The 21,097-nt window shown below is 41.2% G+C and overlaps 1 protein-coding gene across 1 annotated transcript in view; it reads left to right on the plus strand.

The window, feature by feature from the left end:
* tusc3 (tumor suppressor candidate 3) overlaps nucleotides 1-21,097 on the plus strand; it is a 136,265-nt gene that overhangs the window by 62,426 nt on the left and 52,742 nt on the right. Inside the window, exon 2 of the mRNA XM_034238570.1 lies at nucleotides 17,986-18,155. Within this exon, the coding sequence (XP_034094461.1) occupies nucleotides 17,986-18,155 (170 nt within the window). The remainder of the gene's footprint in view (nucleotides 1-17,985; nucleotides 18,156-21,097) is intronic.

The following is a 21,097-nucleotide window of genomic DNA, read 5'->3' on the forward strand; positions in this document are numbered from 1 at the left end:
CACAGTTTGAAGAGCAAGGTCAAGCACTTCTCTTCACAACAACATGGATTTTGAGAAGAGATTTGCCCGGAAGCCACAGTAGAAATCTTAACATTCCTCCACTACTGCGAGTATGTGCTACAGCTCTCCTTATACGATTGAGATGTTTTATTTACTTAATTGTAAGGTGGCAGGAAGTGCCATTTGCTCTGGATGCAGTGCAGGTCAGATGTGATAATACTTATTTGGCTAATTGCGTTGTTGAGCCAATCAGCTGATTGACAGGTGCACTTACTCTGCAGCTTAATGCCTGCTTTGTTCATTAATTGACTGTGTGAGTGACTGGCTTCCATATGTTTACTGATTTACTATTTAGCTACCTTGATAACTAAATACATGAACTGACGGGATACTAGCTGGTTGAGGGACTGATCGGCTGACTGGCTTGCAGAGAAGAACAAAAAAACAGTCTTCTTCATGCACTCCATGACTTCTCGCGGTGTGGTCATCAGTGCATGAGTCAGTTCTGCCTTACACTCAATGAGTCATCTTCCTGTTTCTAATTTTCTCTTCCCTGATCCTTTTCCCCCTCACTCGGAAGTGTTTCTTCTCCTCCAGTGGTTTAATCTCATCGAATCGCCTCAGTTTGCAGATGCTTTGTTTGCTATAATGTTTTTCTTTGAATAATAATAATAATAATAATAGCTTCGATTTCTATAGCGCCTTTCAGGGGACCCAAGGTCGCTTCACAAGTAATAGTGCAAAGACAAACATAACAAAACAAAAGACAGACAAACAGAACAACAGATCGATTTAGGGGCCGAAAGCCTTGGCAAACAGATGGGACTTGAGGGCCCTTTTGAAGGCTTCAAGTGTGGGGATGTTGCGTATCTCCGCAGGGAGAGCGTTCCAGAGGGTGGGGGCTGCCACACTGAAGGCTCTATCCCCATAGGTTCGCAGTTTGGTGCGGGGGGTGGTAAGCAGGCCAGAGTCTGAGGACCGCAGGTTCCGGGGTGGGGCATGTGGGTGAAGGATGTCCGATAGGTACTGGGGGGCAAGGGCATGGAGGGATTTGTAGGTAAGGAGGAGGATTTTGTAGGATATGCGGGACTTGACCGGCAACCAGTGTAGGTGGATGAGGGTGGGAGTGATGTGCTGCCACGGTTTTGTGTGCGTGAGTACCCTAGCAGCACAGTTTTGGACATACTGGAGCCTGTCCAGGGTTTTGTTGGGAACCCCGAACAGGACACCATTGCAGTAGTCCAAGCGGGTGGTGACAAATGCATGGACAAGGGTTTCGGCAACCGACTCCGAGAGTGATGGTCGGAGTCTGGCAATGTTCCTCAGGTGATAAAAGGCCGATTTGGTCACAGATTTGACGTGGGAATGGAAGGAAAGGGTGGAGTCGAGGATGACACCCAGGTTGCGGGCTTCAGGAGATGGGGAGATGGAGCAGCCGTCAACCTCAAGGACGAAGTCACCAACCTTCTGGAGCAGGGCCTTGGGTGCCACAACCATGAGCTCTGTTTTCATGCTGTTTAGTTTCAGATAGTTGCATGACATCCATGCTTTGATGTCATGCAGGCAGTTGATGAGAGACTGAGGGGGGAGCTGGGAGGATGGAGTGGTGCTGAGATACAATTGGGTATCATCAGCGTAGCAGTGGAAGTTGAGTCCATGATGTCGGATGATCTGGCTGAGGGGGAGCATGTAAATGGTGAACAGGAGGGGGCCAAGCACAGAGCCCTGGGGTACACCGTGGTGGACTGGGGCCGGGGCTGAGTTTGAGCCACTGATGGAGACAAACTGTTTCCTGTTGTGGAGGTAGGATGTCAACCAGGACAGCGCTGTGCCAGTGACACCTAGGAGGTCTGAGAGGCGGGTGAGGAGGATGTCATTGTATTCATCTTTATTCTGCAGTGTTTCCCCTAGGTGTACTGCTTTGGGGGGGGGGGTGCTGCCTGAACGGGGGGGGGGGGGGGCATTTGGATATATATTTTTTAATCCTATGGAGCAGAGAGAGGAGCTGTGGATTATCGTTATTGATTAATGCATCAGTGTTTCTTAGGGTCAAAAACACTAAACTCACAATTTAAAATGAAAGCGTTTAGTTTATTTAATAAAAGAGCACATTTTCAATGTGAAAAGTGACAGTAGATATAGATTAGTTGCAATTTGGTGCTATATATATATATATATATATATATATATATATATATATATATATATACACACACACACAGTGGGGCAAAAAAGTATTTAGTCAGCCACCAATTGTGCAAGTTCTCCCACTTAAAAAGATGAGAGGCCTGTAATTTTCATCCTAGGTATACCTCAACTATGAGAGACAAAATGAGAAAAAAAAAATCCAGAATATCACATTGTCTGATTTTTAAAGAATTTATTTGCAAATTATGGTGGAAAATAAGTATTTGGTCAATAACAAAAGTTCATCTCAATACTTTGTTATATACTCTTTGTTGGCAATGACAGAGGTCAAACGTTTTCTGTAAGTCTTCACAAGGTTTTCACACACTGTTGCTGGTATTTTGGCCCATTCCTCCATGCAGATCTCCTCTAGAGCAGTGATGTTTTGGGGCTGTCGCTGGGCAACACAGACTTTCAACTCCCTCCAAAGATTTTCTATGGGGTTGAGATCTGGAGACTGGCTAGGCCACTCCTGGACCTTGCAATGCTTCTTACGAAGCAACTGGATGCTGAGTTGGATGCAATTCAGCATTCTTTCTCCTCCAAACACGTCTAGTTGAGTTTTTACCAAAAAGTTCTATTTTGGTTTCATCTGACCATATGACATTCTCCCAATCCTCTTCTGGATCATCTAAATGCTCTCTAGGAAACTTCAGACGGGCCTGGACATGTACTGGCTTAAGCAGGGGGACACGTCTGGCACTGCAGGATTTGAGTCCCTGACAGCGTAGTGTGTTACTGATGATAGCCTTTGTTACTTTGGTCCCAGCTCTCTGCAGGTCATTGAATAGGTCCCCCCGTGTGGTTCTGGGATTTTTGCTCACCGTTCTTGTGATCATTTTGACCCCACGGGGTGAGATGTTGCGTGGAGCCCCAGATCGAGGGAGATTATCAGTGGTCTTGTATGTCTTCCATTTTCTAATAATTGCTCCCACAGTTGATTTCTTCACACCAAGCTGCTTACCTATTGCAGATTCAGTCTTCCCAGCCTGGTGCAGGTCTACAATGTTGTTTCTGGTGTCCTTTGACAGCTCTTTGGTCTTGGCCATAGTGGAGTTTGGAGTGTGACTGTTTGAGGTTGTGGACAGGTGTCTTTTATACTGATAACGAGTTCAAACAGGTGCCATTAATACAGTTAACGAGTGGAGGACAGAGGAGGCTCTTAAAGAAGAAGTTACAGGTCTGTGAGAGCCAGAAATCTTGTTTGTTTGTAGGTGACTAAATACTTATTTTACCGAGGAATTTACCAATTAATTCATTAAAAATCCTACAATGTGATTTCCTGGATTCTTTCCCCCCATTCTGTCTCTCATAGTTGAAGTGTACCTAGGATGAAAATTATAGGCCTCTCATCTTTTTAAGTGGGAGAACTTGCACAATTGGTGGCTGACTAAATACTTTTTTGCCCCACTGTATATATATCTTTTTTTTTAACACCTTGCATTTCAGGGGGGGGCGCGGGGCTCCGTTGGCGGGGCGCTGCTCCAAGACAATGGTAGGGGAAACACTGTTCTATATTTAGCGATAATATGGCTTTTAGCTTGCTGTAGTGACTTGCGGGAGGACTGGGAGTCAAGGATGAATTGAAAATGGGAGAAAAGACTTACAAAGATCAAGTATAAATTGACATAATTAGAAAGGCGAATGAGAGGAAATGGGGAACTAGAGAGAGATTTCGTCCACAGTAAAGTGCTACTGATACAGTCTGCCGCCCACACTATGACCTTGTGTGTGTTTGTGTGTGTGAGAGACCGAGGTTATGACATTCAAAGAGTGAGTAACAGAAATACAGATGGATACAAATGAATATCTTCCCACCATTTTTGCATCTTATTTATATATACACACACACACACACCCCCCCTAGATGTGATTCATTTTAGTGCCCCCTGTGCTCTGGGGTGTTTTTAATGGTCATAGGCCATTCAGGGTGTGTGTGTGTGTGTGTGTGTGTGTGTGTGTGTGTGTGTGTGTGTGTGTGTGTGTGTGTGTGTGTGTGTGTGGTGTGTGTGTGTGTGTGTGTGTGTGTGTGTGTGTGTGTGTGTGTGTGTGTGTGTGTGTGTGTGTGTGTGTGTGTGTGTGTGTGTGTGTGTGTGTGTGTGTGTGTGTGTGTGTGTGTGTGTGTGTGTGTGTGTGTGTGTGTGTGTGTGTGTGTGTGTGTGTGTGTGTGTGTGTGTGTGTGTGTGTGTGTGTGTGTGTGTGTGTGTGTGTGTGTCAAGTAAGAGAGGGGGAGTCACTTGAAGGTCTAACGTACGGCATTTAAATACCTCTGCATGAATCGATCCTAACAAGTGATGTTACTACTTGGTAGTTCACATGCATCATTATGTCTTGATGCAGACAATAATGATTTCTCTAAATGGTCTAATATTGGCCCTTTAACTCAACCAACATGTGAACTAAACCTTTTATTTGAGACAGTATATTCTCATTAGTGACCGTCATTTATTTCTAATTCCCCCTCTTTTTCTTAAATCAAGTTTTAATTAGAATATGTTCTATTTTCTGAATGAAATTGCCGTCTGCTAGTAAAGTCGACTTTCCAGAAAAGAGACTTAATTCCTACGAGTAAAATTGATGTTTATTAATGCATCAGTCATGTTTTTTTACTGTAAAACCAACGTTATGAAGTTATAGCACAAGGTATTAAGCATATAATATAAAGAAAATGTTTGATCCTAAACTTAGATTGAGGATGATGTGTCAATTTGCTATTATAAATATTTGTTTATATATCAATTTGATTTTTAAACCACCCAAAACGAGAGCGTATACTCTGAGATAGTGTGTGCGTGTGACCCGTGTTTGTATTGTACTTCATCGTGCTATCTTAGTAAATCCCGTCTCTCATTTTACATGGCCCATTAACGCTGGAGTGTGAATTGTGTGAAGTGAACAAGCAGTACGGCAAAAATAGTCTGTCTCATTCTCTTCTTTATCTCCTCCACATTTTCTTTTTGGCTTGTCTTTGTTCAGCTTGTCTCCAGGCAGTTTCCTTGAGATATGTTCTCTATCTAATGCTTTGCTTCGTGTCTGAAGCCTGGTCGTCTTTTGTGTATGTATGTTAGTGTCAGTGTGTGAGAGTGAGATGTTGTGCTCGATTAGCAGTAGGAGTACGACGCAGTGTTAAATTATTTAGCTACTGTCTACTTGATAGCCAATAGATTCAAAGAGGAATGTAGGGAAAAAGAGTGAGAAGTCGCTGTGCATGCTACAATGCATTAGCCATATAGCCGGTGTAAAGTGCAATCTCAGAAAGCCACTCTTCTGTGCTGCACTCGAGCCCTGCATCAAATTCCCTTCTGTTCAATCCAGACCGGCTGCATATGTTGTCTGGCAACTGAGAGCGAGACGTATGAATTGTGTTGAAACCATCAACTCTGCTTGCTCAGTGAGCAAAACATTTTAATAATTGATGTAGAACCAACAAATAATGTGTGCACAATATGCACATATTTATGTTCACTGCTATGTTTATTACAAAATAGAGCTCGTTCAGCATCTAGCCTTTATCAACGTTAAGAGTAGCATTGTGTTTGTCTGGAATTGAAACCATTCATACACCTGTAGCTAATTTCATCTCTCTACTGGTGGGTACAAGTCTTACTCCTCTCAGCTTTTTTACGAAAGTAGCTACCTCTCTTATTCAATAGAGAAGCAGCTTAGAACTGATCCATCACACATAAGTCAATTATATTACTACTGATGGTAATCTACACTGAACAAAAATATAAATGCAACACTTTTGTTTTTGCTCCCATTTTTCATGAGATGAACTCAAAGATCTAAAACATTTTCTATATACACAAAATAACCATTTATCTCAAATATTGTTCACAAATCTGAAAAAATCTGTGATAGTGAGCACTTCTCCTTTGCTGAGATAATCCATCCCACCTCACAGGTGTGGCATGTCAAGATGCTGATTAGACAGCATGATTATTGCACAGGTGTGCCTTAGGCTGGCCACAATAAAAGGCCACTCTGAAACGCGCAGTTTTGCTTTATTGGGGGGGTCTGGGGGGGTCTGAAAACCAGTCAGTATCTGGTGTGACCACCATTTGCCTCACGCAGTGCAACACATCTCCTTCGCATAGAGTTGATCAGGTTGTTGATTGTGGCCTGTGGAATGTTGGTCCACTCCTCTTCAATGGCTGTGCGAAGTTGCTGGATATTGTCAGGAACTGGAACACGCTGTCGTATACGCCGATCCAGAGCATCCCAAACATGCTCAATGGGTGACATGTCCGGTGAGTATGCTGGCCATGCAAGAACTGGGATGTTTTCAGCCTCCAGGAATTGTGTACAGATCCTTGCAACATGGGGCCGTGCATTATCATGCTGCAACATGAGGTGATGGTCGTGGATGAATGGCACAACAATGGGCCTCAGGATCTCGTCACGGTATCTCTGTGCATTCACAATGCCATCAATAAAATGCACCTGTGTTCGTCGTCCATAACATACGCCTGCCCATACCATAACCCCACCACCACCATGGGCCACTCGATTCACAACATTGACATCAGAAAACCGCTCACCCACACGATGCTACACACGCTGTCTGCCATCTGCCCTGAACAGTGAAAACCGGGATTCATCCGTGAAGAGAACACCTCTCCAACGTGCCAGACGCCATCGAATGTGAGCATTTGCCCACTCAAGTCGGTTACGACGACGAACCGGAGTCAGATCGAGACCCCGATGAGGACGACGAGCATGCAGATGAGCTTCCCTGAGACGGTTTCTGACAGTTTGTGCAGAAATTCTTTGGTTATGCAAACCGATTGTTGCAGCAGCTGTCCGAGTGGCTGGTCTCAGACGATCTTGGAGGTGAACATGCTGGATGTGGAGGTCCTGGGCTGGTGTGGTTACACGTGGTCTGCGGTTGTGAGGCCGGTTGGATGTACTGCCAAATTCTCTGAAACGCCTTTGGAGACGGCTTATGGTAGATAAATGAACATTAAATTCACGGGCAACAGCTCTGGTGGACATTCCTGCTGTCAGCATGCCAATTGCACGCTCCCTCAAAACTTGCGACATCTGTGGCATTGTGCTGTGTGATAAAACTGAACATTTTAGAGTGGCCTTTTATTGTGGCCAGCCTAAGGCACACCTGTGCAATAATCATGCTGTCTAATCAGCATCTTGATATGCCACACCTGTGAGGTGGGATGGATTATCTCGGCAAAGGAGAAGTGCTCACTATCACAGATATTTTCAGATTTGTGAACAATATTTGAGAGAAATGGTTATTTTGTGTATATAGAAAATGTTTTAGATCTTTGAGTTCATCTCATGAAAAATGGGAGCAAAAACAAAAGTGTTGCATTTATATTTTTGTTCAGTGTATAAGAACAATCACCCAAAAGCATGACATTCATCCTCGACTAGAATGCTCTTAGATTTTAAATTAAAACATACCATACCAGGAGATGAACAATTAACGAGACCCTCAGCATCAATTGTGTGCAGTCTTGTTCACACACACAACAACAAGTTGATTTTTAATGATTTTAAATGTAAACATGTTTCTCGTACTGATTTCTTGCTGTACAGTTTGATGAGCTGGAAAACAAGTGTTTCATCAGCAGAGTCAGTATTTCATCATTCATCAGTTCAGAGTTCAATTCGAGCAAACATGATGCTATTGAGTAATAAGCAGTGTCCTGCTGAGAACTCTACACACACACACACACACACACACACACACACACACACACACACACACACACACACACACACACACACACACACACACCCACACACACACACACCAACACGTTCTCACTCCCATCCCGTCACATATTGACGGACGGTCAGGGCCCCTCCCCGTCGCTATGTGACGTACAGGGTACCCCTTGCCCGTCAGGTTTCTACGGGCAGGGCGTCCCATAGACCTTCATTGCGGACAGCGGACCCCTTGACCGTCAGGCTTCTACGGGCAGGGCGTCCCATAGACCTTCATAGACCACGTGATCAACAACAATGGCCGACCTTCGTGTTATTCTCGGTGGAAAAGGCCTATTTTAAGGTTCATTTGGCCAATAAAATGCGTTTTGATGTCATTTTATGCGATTAATATGAGTTGTTATTTCTGATTATTTGTGCAGTACATGTACATGATGTTTAGTTTGCTAGTTATGACGAAGATTACTTCATGAATGTGTACACATTCATGGTTGCTATGGTGGTTGCTATGGACGCTGCAACAGCTCCCAGACCACGTGATCAACAACAATGGCCGACCTTCGTGTTATTCTCGGTGGAAAGGGCCTATTTTAAGGTTCATTTGCCCATTAAAATGCGTTTTGATGTAATTTTATGCGAGTAATGAGTTTTTATTTCTGATTATTTGTGCAGTACATGGACATGATGTTTAGTTTGCTAGTTATGACGAAGATTACTTCATGAATGTGTACACATTCATGGTTGCTAACGTTTTTTTGGTGGAAATGTGTTTTTTCACAGCAAAGTCACCCTCTGTACTTGGACTTATTGGGAGAATTTAAAGGCAAGAACATCCCAAATATTCATTTAGGTCTTTATTTTAGACCTTTAGTGTTGCCGTCTGTGAGGAAAATAAACGGGGCTCAGAGCCTCGTATTTTTAAAATCTTTTTTTCCTTCTAATTTGTTATTCTTCTCAAAATAGCACACTGTTATTTACTCACCAATAACACACAATTATCCTTGCTTTTATTTATTGGTTTAATTCCATAATCTCGGGCTTTTTTGGCGTTCGCCAGGAACTGAATTTCAAAATAAAAATAACCGGAAACAGACGTAGGCCTATAAGGGACATTTCGAGCATCATTGCGATTGTCAACATTTTTGAGTTTAGGATGGCCGAAGACACTACACTACCCATAATCCCCAGCTATCGTTTAGGACTACAGTCCCCGTGATTAATCTTCAAGGTCTGGGATTGGATGTTGGAGTGGCAGTGCGCCAAGGTTACGCAGAGCGTCAAACAGCTGTTTGAAATGGAACGAAACCACGCCAGACTATCCAAAACTGGAATCGAACGCCCCCCCAGAACTATACACTACACTATTGTGTTTCGCAAAATGTTCTATGGGACGTCTCTACTGAACGTTTTCCCCACAATTAGAAGTTGCCAGTATTAAACACATTGGTGTTATCAAATGTAAAACATATAATTAATAAATGGGTGCAAATCGCTGTCCATAATGCGCAGCATTAATATATAGCATTAATATATACCCACATGACAGCTCATTGATACTTTGTAATTCTACTCAACTACAATTCAGAGGTTAACCTGGTATTTTTACTCCACTACACTTATTTTAGTTACTTTGCAGATTCTGATTAATGATGTGAAATATAAACAACCCTTAAATCAGACTTTAGTTACACCTGAGTAAAATTCAGGTAAGGTGATTGTCAAGTGCCAACAATCAGGAGAGATATTTGATAGTTGGTGCTTGAGAAGACTAAACATGTATCTGCAATTGACATGAATGGAAACGAGTAATAAAGTATATTAATTACTCGTTATTCTCTACTAATAGTTAATTAAAGACTGTATATTATGGCTATTTTGCACATCCCTTTCAAGATTTTCAAAGGTTTATTGACATATGATATCATATACACAACTACGGTGTAGTTATGCAATCAACAGTTTATTATCATATTCTGCACATTTCTTATTCTATCTATCTACATAAGAGTATAATCCATATGTATAATATCAGTTAAAAATAAGTGCTTCAACATAGTTAACATTGCAGGAAAGCAATATATTAGACGTTATGTACTTTGTCAGGCTTAATATTTATCTGTAGATAGATACCCCCAAAGTTTTTTTCTTATTTAAAAGAAGACCTTAACCTGTTATTTAATGTTTAAATAAAGGTTAATTCGTTTTTCTGTTTTGCACCTCCTCCTATTAATATCTTTGTACATTCTGCACTAAACTGTTTTATTGTAGAGATCACTTATAGTATCTTCTTGATTTTTTATATTCTATATTTATACTTTTCCCCCTATGAAAGTATGTACTCTTAATATTTTTTTAAACAAATAAAACACATAAAAACAATAATTCAATAACGTGCTTTAACCACTAGGCGGTGCACACAAGGTACACACAGCCATAATAACTTTGTATTATTAGTAGGGCCGGGACTCGATTAAAAAAATTAATCTAATTAATTAGAGGCTTTGTAATTAATTAATTGAAATTAATCGCATTTTTAATCACATATACATATTTGACCTGAGAACAGTGAGAAGCAATTTTTTTCACATGGATTTTAGTATACCATTAGGCGCATTCACACCGCAGTACTTTTCCCACAAAGGTTCATGAGAATTTAGTTCATGAGAACTCTTTGAACCTGGGGGAGGATTAGGCAAATGAAGCCGCTGACGTCACTTCTTCTGCTTTGGGTTTACTGGCAGGCCGCAAACCACTTCACGGCGTATACTGCCGCCCAAAGTCCCCGGCCGGAAGTCCCCGGAGTTGGGGACTGGCATCAGTAGAAGCTGCTGGGAGTCCCAGCAGCTTCTACTGAAGCCTTCCGAGTAAATTGCCAGAACTCCGACACCTCCTCATCTCCACCGCTCCCATGTTTTATTTTGTGTTGCCATAAGTTAGTCTCTCTGCGTTTCTGCGCTGGGCTAATGCTAATAATGCTAATGCAAGGATAATAAAATGGCGGCTTCACAAAACTTTTTGGGAGTTTTACGGGGCGTGGTTTGCAATCCGCCCAGCCAATCAGAAATATAGCTCTTTTCTCACAAGAGAGCCGTACGAAAGTCCCTGTTCTCTAGCAGCTCTCTGCTCTCTAGCAGGGACTTTCGTGGGGGTAAAAAGGTTCTCATGAACTAATTTTAGTACCGGCTCTTTTTGGTGTGAACGCGATAAAAGAGGCTAACGTCCACGCTAGCTTCCACGCTAGCTGCTATATGTTTTTGCATTGAGGTGATACTTGAGGCTTGATGTGCTGCGGTGATATGCGAATTCCTTTTTGCATAATTTGCACACAACCGTGCTCTTATCGACGCTTCCATCCGTCCGTTTTTTAAAACCAACATTTCCCACTGTTGTTCACTGTGGTTTGTTGTTGTCTGAAGTCATGAACGTTAGTTGGTGCTCCAGTATAATCGGTACGCCTGAAACTCATCCAGTGAGAAACGTTCCGCGGTGCAAAAATAAGTGCGATTAAAATGCGTTAATTTTTTTAACGCGTTAATTTTTGTGTAATTAATTAATCTTAATTAACGCATTAAAGTCCCGGCCCTAATTATTAGTGTTGGACACTTGTATGTACAACATCTGAAGATGTGTAGTTTTATTCATGCTTTCACATAATTTTACAGCATATTGCTATACTATTTCAGACTCAGTATTTACATTCTTACATTCAAAATGCAATCCAATTCAAATCAGTAATATCTTTAAAAACTACAAATCCTTTTATATAAGCTGTGCACCGTTATGGTGTAAATATAACCTATCTATGAATTATATCAAATGTAAAAGTCTGCCGAATTAGTGTTGATACTGCAAGGAGACGTATTGTGTGAAGAGAAATTGAAGATGTTGTTTAATTGTTGAAATATTTATGATCCACGTCAAGTATTCAGTTTCGGCGGCATTTCTTCAGTTTTTCCAAAGGTCTTCTCATCAGGGCTCTATAAATAAAGAACTACGGCAGATCTGTAATATACAATGCAGCCGAACCGTGTATTACAATGCCGTTATGTGATGACTTTCAAAGAGAAAAGCAAGAGCACTCGGAATTAAGTATTATTTTATTATTTTAAAATGTTTTCCGGATTTCATATAATATAAACACCAAATCCCAGCATGCATTGCGGCTAAAACATCCAATCAGCGTAGCTGAGGATCTTGGGTAATCGCTCGAAATGCCTACGTCTGTTTCCGGTTATTTTTATTTTGAAATTCAGTTCCTGACGGACGCCAAAAAAGCCCGAGATTATGGAATTAAACCAATAAATAAAAGCAAGGATAATTGTGTGTTATTGGTGAGTAAATAAAAGTGTGCTATTTTGAAAAGAATAACAAATTAGAAGGAAAAAAAGATTTTAAAAATACGAGGCTCTGAGCCCCATTTATTTTCCTCACAGACGGCAACACTAAAGGTCTAAAATAAAGACCTAAATGAATATTTGGGATGTTCTTGCCTTTAGATTCTCCCAATAAGTCCAAGTACAGAGGGTGACTTTGCTGTCAAAAAACACATTTCCACCAAAAAAACGTGTACACATTCATGAAGTAATCTTCGTCATAACTAGCAAACTAAACATCATGTACATGTACTGCACAAATCATCAGAAATAAAAACTCATTACTCGCATAAAATGACATCAAAACGCATTTTAATGGCCAAATGAACCTTAAAATAGGCATTTTCCACCGAGAATAACACGAAGGTCGGCCATTGTTGTTGATCACGTGGTCTATGAAGGTCTATGGGACGCCCTGCCCGTAGAAGCCTGACGATCAAGGGGTCCGCTGTCCGCAATGAAGGTCTATGGGACGCCCTGCCCGTAGAAGCCTGACGGGCAAGGGGTACCCTGTACGTCACATAGCGACGGGGAGGGGCCCTGACCGTCCGTCAATATGTGACGGGATGGGAGTGAGAACGTGTTGCACACACACACACACACACACACACACACACACACACACACACACACACACACACACACACACACACACACACACACACACACACACACACACACACACACACAGACAGACACACTGAATCCTTACCCAGTCCCACAGTATGCATTTGCCATCATAAGCATTTCAGCTTTATAAACGTTGCCAAGGCACTAGCTGGTGTTTTTGTGTGTGCATGTATCCTGTGTGTTGTTCATCTTTAGCGTTATGTTCCGATGCTGACTCTGTTGTGACCTTTTCGCTAAGCCGGACCGGATTAATTCAGCACCTACAATTCACACACAAACAAAGCCTGGAACTGTGGCTCTCCTGCACACACACACACACACACACACACACACACACACACACACACACACACACACACACACACACACACACACACACACACACACACACACACACACACACACACACACACACACACACACACACACACACACACACACACACACACACTGTGAAGCCAGAGATCCTTCTTTATTAATAATGGTTAGGTGTGTTGTATTTCTTTGTTTGAATACCATTAGTCACAACAGGCAGAGAGTCAGCCTATTTAAAATCATGATTCAGGAACTGGCATTCAGAAACACTTTTCTGTGTACGAGCCTTGGACTTTTTTTTTTTTTTTTTAATTCTTTATTTATTTGGGGTCACATTATAATACAAGTACAGTTTTTCAAATCATATATTTTTAGAGACCCGAAAGTGACAAATGAAATAGAAAACAAAATTAGTCAAAATAAAATAAAAACGAAAAAGTACACAGGGGTTGTTTGAAATAGCAAATGTCTACACATGTACATATGCATTCATATCAACATGCATATATGCATACAATACACACACACATACATGTGTACATACATACACATCTATATACATTCAATCGGTGTATAGGAACAGTCAAACAAGGGATGGTCGTCTTTGGGATATGTAAATTCTCCACTTTTTCCATATTTCCTCAAATGTGTTTTCCTGTTGCCTCATTGAGAATGTGATTCTTTCCATGATATAGATTTCATGGATTTTGTCATACCAGTTGTCAAGAGAGGGGATGTCTGCTTTGAGCCATTTTCTAGTTATTGCTTTTTTTGCTGCAACAGTAAGAATTCCAAATAATTGTTTTGTTTTTAAGTTTGAGGGGATTGAATGTACGAGCCCAAATAGAAATTCGTCCCAGTTTAATGGGATTTTTTCCTGTAGTATTATTTCAATTTCTACATGGATCTTTTGCCAAAAAGTTACTATTAAAGGGCAAGTCCAAAACAAATGGTAGTGATGTGCTAACTGAGAACCACATTTCCTCCAGCAGCTGGGGGGCCCTAGCTGATGTGATGACTGGGCAGGGCTGAAAAAATACCTGCTCAGCATCTTCCAACTAAACATTCTGTAGGTGCCTGAGCTAGAGATCTTCCATTGAAAAGTACAGTAGCTTGTCCAAACTTCGTCAGGTATGGTTTTTTTTGTTTCGTTTTCCCATTTGTGTTTTATATAGAAAGTATTTTCCTTTTTAATATCTTGAAGAGCTTGGTAAAGTTTGGAGATTACTTTCATCCCTGTGTCTGATGTGTATGCACTGGTGAAAACTATTAATAAAGGGTTTTCAAGGGCCTTCTGGCTGTCTGACAGAGAACTATTTAAGTAATGGCGTACCTGTAGAAATCTAAAAAAATCACCGTTATTCAACCCATATCGTTTTTTTAATGTTTGAAAATCAAACATAGTTCCTTTGCTGAAAAATGTGCAATATGAAGTAAGGCCATGTTTGGCCCAGCCTTTAAATGTTGTATCTAGCTTGCTTGGGGTGAAATCAAGATCATGTGAGCACCATCTTAATATCTTCATTTCCTCCAGAAAGTCACTCCTGGTGATGGCCCTCAGCCATAGTTTTAAAGAGAGGTTGATCCAGCGGTTATCTTTTTCCAGTAAGTTTTTAATATGTTTTTTATCCCCTAACCTTGCCTCGATTGGTACTTCTCCTGATACATTATTCTCAATTTATTTCCATCTAGCTCTGTAGTCTGGCTTGCACCAGCAGAACAAGCTTCTTAATTGGGCTGATATATAGTAGTCCTTCAAGCAGGGGAGCGCTACTCCTCCCTTGTTTTTTGCTAGTTGAAGAGTACAGAATCTAATCCTTGGTTTCTTCCCTTGCCAAATGTACCTTGATATGGTTTTATCCCATTCGTTAAACTGTTTGTCTGTGATTTCAATTGGTAGATTCTGGAAAAGGTATAAAAGTCTAGGTAGGATGTTCATTTTCACTGATTCTATTCGAGATTCAAAGCTCAGCACTGGGATCAAGTTCCATCTATTTATGTCTTCTTTTATTTTCTGATTTAGAGGGTTGAAATTTAGTGTATACAAGTCCTCTGAATCTTTAGAAATGTTTACTCCCAGATATTTTTAGTGGTCCAGTTCCCAATTAAGAACAATGGTCGAGTTTATATGTTGGCTTGGCTTGTAATTAAAGCTCAGTATTTGGGTTTTTGTTATATTGGGTTTGTACCCTGAGACAGAACTATAAGTATCCAAAAAGGTCAGTAAACTCAAGAATGATTCATCTGGGTTTGACAGGTATATTAATATATCATCAGCAAATAATGATAATTTATGTTCCTGCCATATACTTTTATGCCGGTAATATTGTTATTTTGAGTAACCCCCAAACTCAGAGCTTCGATATAAATTGCGAATAACAGAGGGCTAATTGGACATCCCTGTCGTGTCCCTCTCTCAAGGTTGAAAGAATTTTTATATGGCTCCATTTATTTTTATTTTTGCATAAGGGTTGTCGTACAATGCTTGAACAGTATTAATAAATGTCTTGTGAAAGCCAAACTTTTCAAGAACTTGGTATAGGAATTTCCAATTAACTCGATCGAAGGCTTTTTCTGCATCAAGGCTCAAAAGTACTGCCTGGAGTTTGTTTTTGGATATATGTTCAACTATATGTAGAGTTCTGCGGATATTATCTTGAGTTTGCCGTTGTTTGATAAATCCTGTCTGATCTAGATTTATTATCTGAGGGAGGATTTCTTCGAGTCTTTTTGCCAAAATGTGGGTAAAGATCTTATAGTCTTGATTTAGCACACTTATTGGACGATAGCTTCCACAGTCACATTTGTCTTTCCCTTCCTTTGGTATCAGGGAGATTACTGCTTCGCCCCATGAGGGGGGAGCTATACCTGTCTGAAGCACGTGGTTAAAAGCATCCCTCATTGTTGGGATCAGTAGATCCATCATTTCCCTGTACCATTCAGAAGGGAAACCGTCTGGGCCTGGGGCTTTATTGGGTTTTAAATCAGCGATTGCCTTTTCTATTTCTTTTCCCGTAATTTCTCTAATTAAATTGTGATTTTGCTCATCCCTCACTTTAGGGAAAGTGATCAAGTCAAGGAAACTCCTGATGTTGGTTTTATCTATTTTAGGCTGTGTGTATAGGTTTTTATAGAAACAGACAAACGTTTGTTGTATGTATTTTAGATTACTATGTATAATACTTGTTTCAGGGTCTTTTATTTTGTAAATTGTGTTTTCTACCTGTTGTTTTTTTAGTTTGTAAGCCAATAGTTTTGCTGATTTACCTCCTACCTCATAGTAACTTTGTTTTAGAAAGATCATTTTATTTTTTATGTCGTTAGAGAGGATTTCATGGAGTTCGTTCTTTTTGTTATCTATTTCCATTTTAGTTTTTGTATTTAGGGCTTTCTTATGTATATTTTCTAGATGTTTTAGTTCTGTTTGAAGCTGATTTGTTTTCTCTTTTCTTTGCTTATTTATGTTTGAGGAATAGCCAATTATTTTTCCTTTTAGGACAGCTTTGCATGCATCCCACAAGATTATTGGGGACACTTCTCCATTGTCATTGTCGTTCAGATAATCTTTTATATGGGTCCTGATTTGAGGCCTAATTTGGTTCAGAACTCCTGTGTTCAATCTCCAGATTGTGCTTTTCCTTTCTAGTCCTAGATTTGGACTTTTCAAAGCAGCCATCATATCAAGTACAGCTCCTCGCTGGTCATTGAATAGTTGGAATATATTACAAATAAATAGACTATTTTAGGGCGAAACCAAATCAAGGACTTTTATGTATTCTGTGGCAAGCTGGGTGATATTATTTTATTATTTTTCAGAATGTAAAAGCATGTCTTTCATCTTCTCTTTGGAGCTTTTTCTCCTATGACAGGAGCGATAGCAGAATACATATTATTAAAAGTAGTAATGCCACAGTATGGAACTGCAGCATTATGGGAATTACATGAATACGAGTAAAAGTATTCCTCTTTATATATTAGCAACTATTTTTACCTAAAGCATCTTTATATTTTCTATCTTGAGCTTAAAGGTGGGGTAGGTAATTTTGAGAAACCGGCTCGAGATACACTTTTTGTTATATTCCATGGAATGCTCTTAACATCCCGATAGCAATGAATATCTTAAGTGCTTTGACAAAAAATCCATAACAAAAATTCAACTGTGGAAGCCGTGGTACTGTAAAGAGCACGACCAATCATTTGAGCCGGCCCGGCTAAAGTAACTGGATGGCCTACCTGCCTGTCAGCCTTCCATCTGTGCACAAACTTATCTCGTGCCCTCATTGGTCATGTGCGCGTTCGTGTGTGTTGGAGGAGGGGCTCTGTAAGGAAGTGGCAGATTTTTTCCGGCTGTGTATTTTCAAATTCTAGCGCACTCAAACTGGTTTCTCCAAAATTACCTACCCCACCTTTAATTGTAATAATATGTAACATTAATATTTTTGAGGAATATCAATCGAATAATGTATCATATTTAAAACTGTCTTTGTATGTTTATATGCTCATTTTCAACATGGAAAGTAACTACAACACTTGATAATAATAACACATTTGACATTTCTCTCTGAAATGTAGTTAATAAAGCTGCACAAACAAGTCGGAAAACAAATGTAATGTACTTAGTGGCATTCCAACTGAAGAGTTTCTTACATTTCAAATAATCTAAATTCCTTTTTAAAATCTGCTGTCGCTTAACTCTGTTGGACTCAAAGGAGTAATATTCCTGTTTGAATCTAAGGTCTTAATGATATGCATTTTCCTCACTGCCCTTTTCCTTGTGTGTTTTATTCAGAACCTGCTGTCGGAGAAGGTGGACCAGATGATGGAGTGGTCCTCTCGGCGCTCCGTCGTCCGGATGAACGGGGACAAGTTCCGTCGCTTCGTCAAGGCCCCGCCCAGGAACTACTCTGTCATCGTCATGTTCACCGCCCTGCAGCCTCAGAGGCAGTGCTCTGTCTGCAGGTATACACACACACACACACACACACACACACACACACACACACACACACACACACACACACACACACACACACACACACACACACACACACACACACACACACACACACACGCGATCAATGCACCTCACTCAGGCCATAATCTGCGTTCCCCCTGCTTTAATAGCCATCCCTCTCTGCTTCTAAGAAGAATCAAACACAAAAGCACAGATGTCCTAGAACTCATCTGATATTTCATGTACTTTCCTTCCACATACACACATTCCCTTGCACACCTCTGGAAACACAGAAAACAGCATTATATAACAACAACCTGTGGGTCACGTTGACATTTGGATCAAAGGAACTACAGCCTGCCGTACTTCCAAAGGGGCTGAATACATTCCACAGGACAAGGCCAACAAGACCTACTTTCACACTTGCAAACTCAAAGCATTTCATACATCAGGAGATGTTCCCAAAGTCCCGGTAGCAAGCTTTACATTTGATTTTTATTTACAAAAGCAGACTTGCATCATGTCAGGGTCAAACATGCCAATACAAGATTAGAAGTTTGATTGACGTTTAGAGTTTCATTTAATTCATATTTGAATCTAGCTAACTTCCTGACAATCCCAGTATTTCAGGACCACGGACAGCTCTGCACACAGCACTGGTTTTCATATTGCGTGTAGAGCTTTCCGTGGTCCTGAAGCTGTTTGAGATGTGTCAGTGCAGTTATGAGAACCACCATCGGATGTTCAGGTCTCGTTGTTCATAGCAGATCATTACATTAAAGGTCCCCTATTATACTCTTTTCATCAATATATTATAGGTCTCAGATATATACAAAACATATCTCTGAAGTGTTTGGCTCAAAATACCAAACAGATCGTGCATTTTAGCATCCCATAATCCCCTCTGTTTCAGCCCTGTTTCAAAAGTGCTGATTCTCTGTCTGTTACTTTAGATGAAAATAAGGAGCCCCTCCCCACGCCCCTCTGAGAGAGATTTGGTTAAAAAGAACACAATGGTGCTCTAGGAGGAGATTCAGGTGATAAGGTGGCGGGGGGGGGTTACCTCGGTTGGTTGGTTATTGGCTAATGGTTACACAAGCCAAATGCTCGTTATGACATCATAAAGTGGCCAAAATCTGATCAGCTCATTTTCAGACATTATTTTATATAAATGGATCAGGACAAAAAGTGAGAGAATGTAGTAAACGCAGGAGTAAGTTAGCTATTCAGACAAACTCACGTTTTTATGTAGACATTGTTGTTTACCTGTTTACGATGATAGCATTGTTACAACCCGGCTCGTGGGCTGTAACATAAAGCAGGGAGGCGAGACGAGAGGTAAGAATATACGTTTATTTGTTAAACACGTCAACTAAATAGACACCAGCATCAGGTCCCCGAAACTGGCGCAGAGAAAGTGCCCAGAGGAGTGAGAGCGACGTAACCGTCTGGGCTCCTCCTATATCCTGTTTCATCAGGTGTAGCTCATCTGGCAGGTGCGCCTCATCAGACAGCTGCAGCTGGAACCTGCAATCACACACAAAACACACACACAACCAGACGGCACCCCACGTGGTGTGGAGGGGTCGTCACAGCATGCACACTTTACTCTCCCCCATAAAATGTTGAAAACAAACATAACCTTTTGTTCAGATTGCATTCAGCATGTACATACAGGGGATCGACTTTCCTCAGGGTCACTAGAGTTACATTCAGCATGTACATACAGGGAATCGACTTTCCTCAGGGTCACTAGAGTTACATTCAGCATGTACATACAGGGAATCGACTTTCCTCAGGGTCAATAGAGTTACATTCAGCATGTACATACAGGGGATCGACTTTCCTCAGGGTCACTAGAGTTACATTCAGCATGTACATACAGGGAATCGACTTTCCTCAGGGTCACTAGAGTTACATTCAGCATGTACATACAGGGAATCGACTTTCCTCAGGGTCACTAGAGTTACATTCAGCATGTACATACAGGGAATCGACTTTCCTCAGGGTCACTAGAGTTACATTCAGCATGTACATACAGGGAATCGACTTTCCTCAGGTTCACTAGAGTTACATTCAGCATGTACATACAGGGGATCGACTTTCCTCAGGGTCACTAGAGTTACATTCAGCATGTACATACAGGGGATCGACTATCCTCAGGGTCACTAGAGTTACATTCAGCATGTACATACAGGGAATCGACTTTCCTCAGGTTCACTAGAGTTACATTCAGCATGTACATACAGGGGATCGACTTTCCTCAGGGTCACTAGAGTTACATTCAGCATGTACATACAGGGAATCGACTTTCCTCAGGGTCACTAGAGTTACGTTCAGCATGTACATACAGGGGACCGACTTTCCTCAGGGTCACTAGAGTTACATTCAGCATGTACATACAGGGGATCAACTTTCCTCAGGGTCACTCGAGTTACATTCAGCATGTACATACAGGGGACCGACTTTCCTCAGGGTCACTAGAGTTACATTCAGCATGTACATACAGGGGATCGACTTTCCTCAGGGTCACTAGAGTTACATTCAGCATGTATATACAGGGGATCGACTTTCCTCAGGGTCACTCGAGTTACATTCAGCATGTACATACAGGGGACCGACTTTCCTCAGGGTCACTAGAGTTACATTCAGCATGTACATACAGGGGATCGACTATCCTCAGGGTCACTAGAGTTACATTCAGCATGTACATACAGGGAACTGACTTTCCTCAGGGTCACTAGAGTTACATTCAGCATGTACATACAGGGAATCGACTTTCCTCAGGGTCACTAGAGTTACATTCAGCATGTACATACAGGGGATCGACTATCCTCAGGGTCACTAGAGTTACATTCAGCATGTACATACAGGGGATCGACTTTCCTCAGGGTCACTAGAGTTACATTCAGCATGTACATACAGGGGATCGACTTTCCTCAGGGTC

Source organism: Gymnodraco acuticeps, unplaced genomic scaffold (assembly GCF_902827175.1).
Source record: "Gymnodraco acuticeps unplaced genomic scaffold, fGymAcu1.1, whole genome shotgun sequence".
Lineage (NCBI taxonomy): Eukaryota > Metazoa > Chordata > Actinopteri > Perciformes > Bathydraconidae > Gymnodraco > Gymnodraco acuticeps.